General features: G+C 39.5%; 1 protein-coding gene and 1 long non-coding RNA gene across 3 annotated transcripts in view; one reads left to right on the top strand and one right to left on the bottom strand.

Annotated features, from left to right (window-relative positions):
- The window catches only part of LOC137630082 (dorsal-ventral patterning protein tolloid-like), a 21,059-nt gene extending 18,924 nt beyond the window's left edge, over positions 1–2,135 (bottom strand). Inside the window, exon 1 of the mRNA XM_068361564.1 lies at positions 1,984–2,135. Within this exon, the coding sequence (XP_068217665.1) occupies positions 1,984–1,995 (12 nt within the window). The 5' untranslated portion in view covers positions 1,996–2,135. The remainder of the gene's footprint in view (positions 1–1,983) is intronic.
- Positions 2,136–6,238: 4,103 nt separating this feature from the next.
- LOC137630413 (uncharacterized) overlaps positions 6,239–12,808 on the top strand; it is a 48,278-nt gene continuing 41,708 nt past the window's right edge. The window contains exon 1 of one of the 2 annotated variants that reach the window (XR_011041704.1): positions 6,239–6,455. This is a non-coding gene — a long non-coding RNA (uncharacterized lncRNA). Of the gene's footprint in view, positions 6,456–6,672; positions 6,825–12,808 lie in introns of those variants that run through there. The other variant, XR_011041705.1, reaches the window with a different exon arrangement.

Below are 12,808 nucleotides of genomic sequence, written 5' to 3'. Positions count from 1 at the left end.
TATGGCGCTCTGCTACGGTTATCATATCTGAAGTCGTCGGACAAACGGATAACCAGACCAAATTGCCAACTGTACTTGACTCCTCATTTCCTTATTGCCCCGTTATGCAACAAAATCTCAGCGATCTGGTCTTTTTTTCAGCAAAAAAATTAAAAATTAAACTAATACACGGAATATGCAAAGAAAGTTATTAATTACTCGAAAGAACAGACATACTTTCCCCTATCACACGAAAAAAAAATGAACATAAGATAGAAATGATCCCAATTGTAGAATGCACTTCACAGGAATTACCTTCACTATTATAATTTGAGTTATGGGCTCCTTTGACTGGCCACAGTACTTCGTTGGATCCTTCTCTCTGGTTTCGGTTCACTTTCTCTTTGCCTACACATACATCAAATAGTCTTGCCTATTCTTTACAGATTCTCCTTTGTCCTCACACCCCTATCAACACTGAGATTACCAAACAATTCTTCTTCACCCAAGGGGTAAACTACTGCATTGTAATTGTTCAGTGGCTACTTTGCTCTTGGTAAGGGTAGAAGAGACTCTTCATCTATGATAAGCAGCTCTTCTAGGAGAAGGACACTCCAAAATCAAATCATTGTTCTCTAGTCTTGGGTAGTGCCATAGCCTCTGTACCATGATCTTCCACTGGCTTGGATTTGAGTTCTCTTGCTTGAGGGTACACTCGGGAACGCTATTCTATCTACTTCTCTCCCTCTTGTTTTGTTCATTTTTTTATAGTTTATGTAGGAAATATATATTTTAATGTTTTTTACTGCTCTTGAAATATTTTGTTTTTTCTTGTTTCCTTTCCTCACTGGGCTATTTTGCTCGTTGGGGCCCTTGGGCTTATAGCATCCCGCTTTTCCAATTAGGGTTGCAGCTTAGCAACTAATAATAATAATAATAATAATAATAATAATAATAATAATAATAATAGGAAAAACTATTTAAAGAAGACGCAATAGCCTTGATCTTTACGAAGACCAATGTTTTTGTCGTTAAAGAAAGTTTTAATCATTTTCATGATGATGAAATTATTGCTCGTGAAAATTAAGTGTTTTGAGTAAATTTAAAAAAAAAAAAAAAAAACCATCAAGATCTAATAGGTAAAAAAAGGTCTAATGTATCCTCATTATTATTATTATTATTATTATTATTATTATTATTATTATTATTATTATTATTATTATATCAATGGTGTTTAGCATTTTATATTTTCATTAAGTCCGTCATAAAAGTTAGGTCACGTTTTATGGTAATGCTTTACAAGTAGCTCAGTAGCAGGCATTGAGATGTGTAGTCACCATTGTTATCATAACTTACTCATTGGATTTTGGCATTGACTTCCGAGGAAGGTAATGTTAGTGATTCTGGTATTATACTGTTTGTCCGGTCAAAAGGTCGGTGGAGTCGCGTTTTGCTTTGTTAATTTGATAATTAGCGCGATTATTTCTCTGGCGGAGTCTATTTTTGCTAAGTAAGAATCGTCAATAACAGAGTTTTCGAGTTACCGCAGAAGACTTCCCCCCTCGGAATTTTTTTTTCTTTTTTTTTTAATAATATCGATCGCCTTTTTCATTGGTGATGATCGTTTTTAATTGAATCGAATATTTAATTTATTATGATTTTTTTTTCACAGATCATTTCTTGCATTTGGTGTATTTAAAGACACATTTTTACAATTCAATAATATTTTCATGTGGTAATTTCACGCACTCACATAGTTCTATGGTGAATCGGAATAATTGGAAATTTATTACAAATTAAACTCCTTGAAATATAGCAATTCTGTAAAAATTATGAGTTACGTTATATCATATACCATCCCTTAATGCAATATACCCACATTTTCAAAAGGAAGCGAGTACGTCATAGATTATAAGTATGAACCAAGATCCTAGAAATATTTTTAATACATTTGAAGGACCTTGGTATGAGCATACCTATAAAAGAATACGGTGTTATAATTACCTGGTATGCCATCTTGTCGCCCCTTTGTTAGTTTTCCCTCACTAGGCAGTAGAACACGAAGAAAACAGGGACGATATAGAAGATGCACCTTTATGAAGAGAAGAACCCCGAGTCCACTGCTTCTCCGATGGTCTCTCGAAACCCCCACCTGGCTGTATAAAAATCTATTCCTCAAACTAAGATGAACTTGTTCGAAATCCCTAACGCTAGCTTCAACAGTCTCAATTTAGATTACCAGCTCTCAGGCTTTATTCTGAATCAGGCCTATATGTTACGTTGGAAATTTCCTTTTTAAAGACACTGGACGTCTGAAGCGGGAGGAGGATTTTGGATCATAATGTAGATATAAAGATATTTTAGGTCTTTCTCAAGGAATCGTAAATAGTTTTGATATCCAATTACACGAAGTGCGTCGTCAGAGCACAGATGTGCTCTCAAAAATGACACCACTTGTCAACTATGGAGAGTTTGAAAGTTAATTTTAAGCATCTTGTCCACAAGGGTTAGATTTGCCTTACACATAGCGGAATTTTGGGTACATGTGTGAAGTGTACTTAGACGGTCAATTAGCACTGAAAACTAGATGAGACATCTTTTAGGAGGCCATACAATGGAGGACATAAGGTCGTTGCTTTTAGTTATATGTGGTTCTCTACATCTAAGATGAATATTTTTACCATATGTATGAAAGTAATTTTAGTGTGATTCTGGTGTGGGGGGTTAAAGTAATTTATTCTGTTTACAATTAAGAGTTGAAAACTTACGGATCTAAATAGTTACCAAACATTTACTCAAGGTTTTATGGTATCATAGCTGTTAGCTTAAGTAGATTTTTTCATACCATAACCGAAGTGTATATGAATTTAAATACATGTTTTTGTAATCAATTAGTTTTTTTTTTTTTTAGCATATTTTAGCATCATTTTACACAAAAGAAAACCTGAGAGAAATTAAGTAAAAAGCTAGAAGTAGGAAACTGATATGAAATAAAATATTTGATGATTATGAAAACTAGGACAAAATTCCACAGCCTTTAATGATTATGAAAACTAGGACAAAATTCCACAGCCTTTAATGATTATGAAAACTAGGACAAAATTCCACAGCCTTTAATGATTATGAAAACTAGGACAAAATTCCACAGCCTTTAATGATTATGAAAACTAGGACACAATTCCACAGCCTTTAATGATTATGAAAACTAGGACAAAATTCCACAGCCTTTAATGATTATGAAAACTAGGACAAAATTCCACAGCCTTTAATGATTATGAAAACTAGGACAAAATTCCACAGCCTCTTTTCAGAACATTATGTATCGGGAATATTGGAAAAGTGTTGAGAAGTTCATTATAAATTCTGATTGATGACGTAATGCATAATATTGTGATTTGACGTAAATTCCTTTAGCATTTTTTTTTTTTTACTGGTTTGCACTTTTGCGCTATTCCCTTTATTTGTTATTAGTTCATCTGCCTGTTTAATTAACCCCCGGTCTGATTATTCTTCAATTGCACAAAAAGGGGGTATTAAGAAATCTTTTAAGATTTTCGATGATCAGTCTTTTCTGAATGTTTCAATTCTTTCATTCTACCTTGTTTCGAGTGTTCTTCTTGTCTGTTCTTCAGCTGGTGATTCTCATCTTACTTGTTTGACAGGAACTTACGGCTATCAAATTTCTTATTCTTGATCTAGATATTAACCTATGAGACTGTCGTTCAGTTAGTCCATTATGCCTGTTGCGTAAGTTTTTTTTTTTTTTTTTTTTTTTTTTTTTTTTTTTTTTTTTTTTTTAATACTAGGTTTGCAGGTAATTCAAATAGTCATGCCTTCTACATCATGAGGCTAAATATTTATAAGTTTTATTCCAGCCATGACCAAGTTGTGGAATTATCTTCCTAATCAGGTAGTTAAATCGGTGGTTTCAAAACTTCAAATTGCAACGAGTGATTTTATGTTGAACAGGCTAACACAAGTCTCTTCTTATAGTTTGTACTTGAAAAATCTATTTAATGTTGTTACTGTTCTTAAAATACTTTATTTTAATTTTTCATTACTTCTCCTGTAGTTTATTTATTACCTCATTTCCTTTCCTCACTGGGCTATTTTTCCCTGTTGTAGCCCTTGGGTTCATAGTATCCTGCTTTTCAAACTAGGGTTATAGCTCAGCTAATAATAATGATAATAATAATGATGATAATATTGATCACAACAACAACAACAACAACAACAACAACAACAACAACAACAACAACAACAACAACAACAACAATAATAATAATAATAATAATAATAATAATAATAATAATAATAATAATAATAATAATAATTATGATATACCTCCTTCAGTAAACACTTTGATAAACTACTGTATAATACACACTATTACGATTTTTCAGTAATATAATCGATCACACAATTATTTTTTTAACAATCATATTAAAATATTTCTATATGAAAGCTGTATTTTCTAAGCAGAAAGGTGCTGTTTTAACTTCATACTTTTCTACTACTTCCTTTGTCCCATCTTGTGCAACCTCTCTCTAAGTTTTATTTCAGTGCTACTGCATCGCATGGCTAAATGGTCTCTTCGTGCCCAATACTATGTCATGTGGCCGAAATTCATAGCTCTAATTAACTGCATTTATTATTTAAACTCAAATTACCTGCACTTAAAATTGTATTTTTATTGTTATTTAGTAATAGGCTTAACTTTGCATTTATTTTTCATACAATTTTGATTTTATTTTTATGATTTATATAATCCCTGTTTTTTTTATCACAATACATGAAAATGGAAAAAATTTAGGCCCACGCTAGGAACCCTACATGAGTTTGATAACATCCAGTTTCATGTTAAAGAATAACCCCTAGACTAAAGGACTGCATTTAGCTACGTCAGTGCCTGTCTGTCTGTCTGTATAGATTGCCTTACCTTGAGTAAGACCCGGGCTGTTGCCTTTGGGCAGCCCAGAAAAGAATGTAATTTGAATTGTAGAGCGTTATATATGTATAAAAGAACTTGTAACTTGAATAGGGTACGTCAGTGCCTTGCGAAGTGGTCCTTTACACCGTCCCTTTGGCCCCTAGAGGCACTTTCTTTTTAAACTCCTGCATGAGTTCCGTCCCAGCTTCTCCCATATGATCTTGTTGTCAATCTTCACAACTCTTCCTAGTGAAATATTAGTAATACTAAAACTCATTACTCAAGTAGTTTGTACCAGTAACCAACTTGCTAACGCATGACAATGACCAAGCGACTGAAAGTTAATTATCTATAATACAGTTCCTTTGTTGTAAAGACTTTCCGCTATATTCAGTGCAACCACTGTATTTCTTGCCATGTTATTGTGGTTAATAGTGAATGAGGTACAACTAGATGAACGATTGCGGTCATCCAATATTATATGACACAACCCAGCTGGGTTGGTAACTGTGTTTATCAAAGATAGTACATGACTGTCTTTGCTGTGTTTATGGCCTCCAGGATTGGTTAGGTAGGGAATGCCCTTATTCCTTAATCCGATAGAATTCAGTTACTGGTAAGTTTTATGCGATTAGGCTTAGTGGTGAACATACACAATAATGGTAGATGGCTATATTGCAATTAAGCTAATGTAGGCTGTGAAGAGCCTTCGGTATTATTAGTTACAACCAAACTCTGATTTCTGATATATATATATATATATATATATATATATATATATATATATATATATATATATATATATATATATATATATATATATATATATATATATATATATATATATATATATATATATATATATATGGGAGGCGATTCATAAAACTCGGATATTTGATATTACTTATTTGTTATATCTTTTGGAGAAGATTCACACTTGAAAAAATTAATCGCATCTTCCTCAAATTAAAATTATACAGATATAATTGCTGATAATATGTTTTTTCACCTGTGCAGTGTGGGTAAAAAATGCTCCAATTTTCTTTTTTTTTTCTTTTGACAAGGGGGTTCTGCAGGGCAGGTTTGCCAGGTTGGCCTTTTATCAGGCAAAAGAAAAAAATAATCTCAAATTTTGGCCTGAAAAAGTGTGGACTTTAAATACTATATTTTTGGATTTTTTTTCTAGTAATGGGTTAGCGGTTTTAAAGCTTTGGTTCATTATAAGGTGGCCTTTTCTCATTTAGAAAACCTGGCAACTCTGCTGCAGGGGATTGTGGGCAAAGGATTGTGGGCAAAGACTATATATAGTCTTTGATTGTGGGTTAAAATAACCGATCGTCTTCTTTCTTTTTGTTATAAATTATGGGTATGGTAAAAATGCTGTAACCTGATTGGTTGCTTTGCTTAAAGACTGAAGATTTAGTGAAGAACTGAAGAAGACATACGTCACGTGACACGTCATTAGTACATCTACAACACCTGCCATGTTTGGAATCCAACGTTACCACTTGGTCCAATTGTACAAAGATCCTCTTATTAATACATTGTAAGTTTGGTTTTATTGTCATGGTTGCTGTTGCGACGTGTAGAATGTGTTGATGATCCTAATTTTTTAGGATATGGGCGGTTCCCCAGAAGTTAAACTAGAAATAAAAAAAAAAATAGGTTTCTTGAGAACAGACCATTCCTTGCCCCGTGTGTGACAGTCACAGTCACACTCCCGAGACTCCAGACTCCTTATGTTTTACCTGGAAGTTCTGGAACAGCGGCCGACACATTGTGTTCCAGGTCGGGTAGAAGTTCAGTGTGATTAGGTTAGATAACTTATTATTCTTGTCAAATAAGGTGACGCTAGGGTCTCAAACTCGCCACCATCATTAAGGAAGGAGAACCCATTCCCTAGTCTCAAGTTATGGTAAGGTACTGCTCTCAATTTACTCATGGCAAATAGTTAGGTGAGGGAGGCAATACCAAATGCTGAAGCAACGGTATTTTTCTGTTCGAAATCACACCCTGTAATACATAACTTTACCGAAACCCCCTCCGGGAAGGGGAACGCTGCCATGTGTCAGGTTATGTCAGACAGCTTCTCTTTACTCTTCATAAATGAGGTTAGGAGAGAAAGGTGTTCAAAGATAAGAAAGTGGAATCCAGTCACGCTTAGGGTTTACAGGCTTTTTTTTTTTTTTTGAGGCACTGTCTGACCCCCCCCCCCCCCTAGTACAATTATAGAATGGTGCAATAAGTGGTGTAGGGATTAAGACTGGTATTTGTGGGGTTTTTTGAACGGTATTTGAGGAATTTTTGCGTAAGTCCGTGTGGCTTTGGGTAAAATTATTGAACAACATGGGACAAAATTTCTAATAGAAAAATGGCTTTTCCTATTGTAAGTAGTGTGCTTTCAACAAATTTGACCTTTATTTCCACTTTAAATAAACCGTTCTACTGTTATGGATCCCCCCCCCTTCACAACAGACACATATAGGAACCTGGTAGTTTGGGTGTGCAGAAGTAAGACAAAACATGATTATTCATCATTCAGGATTTTTTTTTTTTCCTTATTGTAAAAGGTCACAGAACTTAACAAACCAACCTAACCTAACCTAGTAGTTCCCAGATCACAGTCTCGGCGTCAATGACCTGCGATGTCTGGATGCCAGAGAACTTCAAATCATTCATTCATTCATTCATTCCCGGGTCATAGATTTAACCCGGGGCAAGCCCCTCGTACCATCTTCCCAGGCCTCAGACTCTCGGATCCGCCTTCCCAAGTCAGAGACTCCCCTGGATCCCCCTTCCCAGGGCGAAATAAAATCGCAAATAAATCCTTACATTTTATTGAAGCAAATCACAAACATCCATATGTTATGATGAATTAAATAAGAAATAAATCCTTACCATAATTGCACTTGGGACACTTAACTTTTGAGGGATAACATAATTTTATGAAAAATTGTCCACTCCTTTTAAAAAATTATTCTCTACACCAGGAGTATTTTAATAATCACTGTGAAACTTTGTTACATGATTAAAATAGCCATAAGAACAGTCATTACACTTTGTTACATTGGGCTTCATAACTCGCGCGCACTGTGTAATCTTCAAAGAAACTGAAGAGTTGTCCTAAAGAAATGGGGTGTGGCACAGTACCGCCTACGTCGCACTCAAGCATACACACATGCCCAAGTACTGTATGGTAAACTTCTTCATAGGGTAGGGAAAGGAAGGAGGAAGAGTTACTTATAAATGAATAAGCAAGAGGAATTTCATTGGTAGAAAGAAAGTAAAGTAGAAGGGGTTGTGCGCTGGAAGTATAAAATCGATATTGCACAACAAGCTATGCACAAACGAGAGCAGATATGGCCGCCTTGTAAAATGTAAAGAAAAGGTTGAAATATCTTAGGGGAAGAGGATCCCCATATTTTGCGCACTTTTTCGTTGATCAATTAAGTGTTCCAGAGAATACAGTCAGACCTGGCTTATCGCAATAGTTAGGTTACAGAGACAGTTGCGGTAAGTGAAAATTAGCAAAAAATTTTACTCTAGGGTGGGCTACCTCCTAACCTAAAAACTTAATGCCCTTTGCCACAAGCGGGTGCACTAGTTGATGAATAACACGGTAAATACTGCCTAATTTGGTTTCTATAATAGTTTATAATCATTAATACAGTGTACAGAACATTTGCACAAATGTACACTATGTGCTGGACACAGTAAGGTTACAATACAGTATTTGGCTAAGGTAAAGTTTACAGAGGCGTCATCATCCCCTTACTGTTCTGTACAGTATAGCAAAGGTTGTTCCTTTTTACTAATACTGTACTGTAGCCTAATATTCACTGGTACTGTCATGTATATTACTGTAATATATGTACAGTAATATTATTACATTACAGCTTAACTGTACTTGGTGTAAATAATACAACCGAAATTTAAAACAGGAATGTATATATATATATATATATATATATATATATATATATATATATATATATATATATATATATATATAATATATATAATATATATAATATAGAGGAAGGAAGGGAGGGAGGGAGGGCTTCTGAAAGATATTCAATTCTTTTAATCTCATCTTTGTTTTTGTTTTTAATTGAATATTCTTTTATTCTTTATTTATAATAAACTATAATGGTGTCAATGACCTTTAATGTTAGGATGCCAGAAAACCTAAAATCAGTCGATCATATGGAAATTAGGCCTCCTCCCTGGGATGTGGTTCACTTCTTGAATCCTTAAAAGGACCTCCCTACAAACCATTACACCATGCAGCTGATATGAAACCAAGTGACACTCAACTTCGTCCCTGAGTTCATTGCCAAGACTCAAAATCCACATTAATAACTACAGGTTTCTATTAGTTAGGGAAAAATACAAATTATCTCTTGAGTTTGTCATATTTGAAAAAGTTCTCTTATCTCTTTAGAAATTAACTTTAGTAAAAGTATCTTTGCATGTAGTAGTGGTCTTAGTAAAAGCATCCTAGTATGTAGTTGTGGCCCTCCAGAAGTCATGTAATCAGATTTTAAATAAATTTTTTAGCTATACACTAGCATAAGACTTAATTTGAGTATCAGATCATGACTCCTGGTTGGTGGCTTTTACATGTGGAAACCTGGCGGTGGTACATATTAAGGGAGATAGGCTCCTTTAATGTAACTGTAGCATGTAGCAACTACATTACTGATTTAGATTTCCCCATTGGTTTTTTGGGTAAAACAGTTCAACTGCTTAAAGTTTTTACATTATTATAGTGTATAAGACATTCACTATTTGCTCCGTAATTGGAATACAAACCACGCTATTTATTAGGGGTATTACTTTCGGCGTAGTTGAAATGATGAGCCGTTAAAGTTTAGCGAGGGTTAACTACCCACACCGCTAGTTAGCGGGGGATAGGAGACAGTAGCTTGCTACCACTCCCCCTCACACACCTGTGGTTTAGTTCACTTAACTTTTGGCTCGGATGGAGAGCAGGTGTTTCTGCTCTTCCTCCTCGCCTATTCTGGACTGCCATTAATTTTTGTCTTTTAACTTAATTTTGTTCCGTAACGAATACAAACCACACTATTTAATAGGGGTATTACTTTCGGCTTAGCTGAAATGACGAGCCATTATAATTTAGCGAGGGTTAACTACCCATACCGCTAGTTTGGGGGGGGGGATAGGGGAGGGTAGCTTGCTACCAACCCCCCTCACACCTGTGATTGAGCTCACTTTGCCTTTGGCTCGGATGGTGAACGGACTTTGCCGCTCTTCATCCTCGCCTTATTTGGCAGCCATTAATCTGATTTTGCTTTTTCTTTTCTCTAGTGTGTGTCTGGGAAATTGACTACTATGACCATGTGTACCTGCCCTGGACTCTCCGGTTGCCCTTTTGGAACTTTTATGTCGGCGGTGGAGACAGATCCTCGCACCCTTTGTCCTATATGCAGAGGTCAACGGTGTGATAGTGTAAATAAGTGTAATGAGTGTAGGGAGTGATCTTCCTCCCAGTGGGAGAGGTTTGGGCGACGGCGGAAGAAGTCTAAGCGGGATATTTCTCCTTTGAAAAGGTTCCTCCGAAGGGAGGAAAACCCAAGGCCTCTTCTCCCGTTTCTGGACCTTCCTCCGAAGCTCCTACTCTTTTGGCCTCTTACGAGAGACCGTCGAGTAGTAGCATAGGCCAAGTTAATGTCGGCCAACCCCGGTCCGTGAGAGATGGTGTTGCTTCCCCTAGCAAAGTGGCCCCACCTCTCCCCCCTGGTGAGGCCTTGTCACTAACCCCTTTATTGCAGATTTGGTTGTCCTTGGGGCTCACGGGTCCGCCCTTCAAGGAAAATTTGCTACAGTTCATCCGTATGGGTGCTTCTGTTCAGCAGTTAGAGGTAGATCCTCTGGCCCTAGTCGACGTTGTATTGTCAGAGGTGTCACACTTGATGTCATCCGACTCCTCTGCCCCTCCAGACTCTCCAGCGGTTACTGCCGACTTGGTTTCCCCCGTTCATGAACATCCTTCGAGGGGGAAACCAAGTCCAACATCTGTCTCTCTTGTGAGTGTTTCTCCTCCTCGGGGGAGTTCACTCAGACTCCTCTTCGGAGGACTGCTGCGGTGCACGGTCAGCTTGCTGATCCAACGGTCCCTAGAGGGCGCCTTCGTCGGAAAGCTCTCCCTCCACTTCGCCCTAGAGGTCTCCCTGGCACCTCTTTGGTTCCTCTGCTTCATCGTCTCAACTGTCCCCTGCAGAGGAGCCTCCGCTGTAGTCATCTGACCTTCAACCTTCGACCGTCACTGCACCTGCTACTAGTCCTGTGACTTCGGTCCTGGACCTCTCTGCGGATCGTTCCCGATCCCCATCAGTGGATGCTCGCCCTTACAAAGGGCACATCCCAGTTCCAGACCATCCACCCTTGTGACCTGCCAACCTTCCATAACCGTTCCTGTTCCCGGTAAAGCCTCTTGAGGCTCTGCCAAAGTGTGCAGCTGCGCGCCATCGCCCTGCAACTCGCCAACCTACAGGACATAAGCACTCACCAGCAGCTTGTCATCAACAGACTACGCGACAGCGCTTCGGCGCGCTCCTTCACCTGCTCACCCTCATATACGGCAGCAACATAATGCTCCTACGCGCCAACGCTCTCCTGCGCGCCCTGTGCCCACAGTTGCCTAGGGTCACCCACTCGCCAGCGCCCTCCTGCGCGTCGGCAATCTCCTACGCGCCAGTGCTCTCCTGTGCGCCAGCACTCGCCTGCTCGCCAAATCTCTCCTGTGCACCAGCGCTCTCCCGCGCGCCAGCACTCGACTGCACGTCAACGAGTTCCTGCACGCCAATATTCTCCGGCGCGCCATCACTCTCCTGTGCATACGTGCAATCACACGCCTACGCACGTGGAACCAACGCGCAATCCAGCGCTCTCCTAAACATCCACGCTCTCCTGTGCGCCAGGTCTCTCCCGCGCACGCACCAGGACATGCGCACCCGGCAATCGACCGTAGGCACGCGCCAACACTCGCTAGCACGGCACCACTCGCCTGCATGCCAATTTTCGCCCGCGCGCGCCAACAGGCACGGGCGCAGGAACTACACCCGGCCAGGTCACCGTCGCCTAATTCCCTTCCCCGCAAATGCATTTCAGTGCGCCCTGCAGGAAAAGGGAAACATGCACCAGCAGAGGGGTTCAGAATCCCTAAACTGCCTTCTAAGGCAGATCCACCTATTGCGGTGACTCCTCGTAGGGAACCTTGGGTCCCTCTCTTCAGGGGATCTGTCTGACAGTGCTTCTGTCAGCCAGCAGCCTTGGTTCAGTGTGCTAGTCCCTCCAGTATCTCCCCTGGGATATTCTCCCTTCCTGTCTGATGAGGAGGGTACTCAACCCCCTCCTTCACCATGGGAGTCGTGTGAGGAGAGCCCCTCCTCCATTCCACCATTGGAGGAAATTCCCTTCACGCAGAGAGTTCCCCTCAGTCAGAGATCAGGAGAGGGACAACACACAGGCCTTCGATGTTAGAGTCTTACCTCCTTCCTCGGAAGGAGTCTAAGGACTCCAAGACTCTGACAAAGTCCTCTGCCAGGACTACAAGAACGTAGACAGCCAGCCAGATCTCACCCACGCGCATGCACCTGGTCAAGCGCGCGCATCAACACTTGCCCCCGCGCGCCCGCCAACACTTGCCCACGCGCCACCTCTCTTCTGTTCACGCAAGCCAGCTCTCACCCGCGTGCGCGCCCCAGCGCTTGCCGGCACATTCGCGTTATATGGAGAAACGTCACACGGACAGGTCACCATTGCCTCATTCCCCTCCCCACAAACGCCTTTCAGCGCGTCTGCCGGGGAAAGGGGAACAAGCCTCTGAAGAAGGGTTCAGGATCCCAAAACTGCCTTCCTCTAAGGCGAACCCAC

Source organism: Palaemon carinicauda, chromosome 38 (assembly GCF_036898095.1).
Source record: "Palaemon carinicauda isolate YSFRI2023 chromosome 38, ASM3689809v2, whole genome shotgun sequence".
NCBI classification, from domain to species: domain Eukaryota; kingdom Metazoa; phylum Arthropoda; class Malacostraca; order Decapoda; family Palaemonidae; genus Palaemon; species Palaemon carinicauda.
The sequence above is the reverse complement of the archived record's forward strand: the minus strand, read 5'-3'. Positions and strand labels throughout refer to the sequence as shown.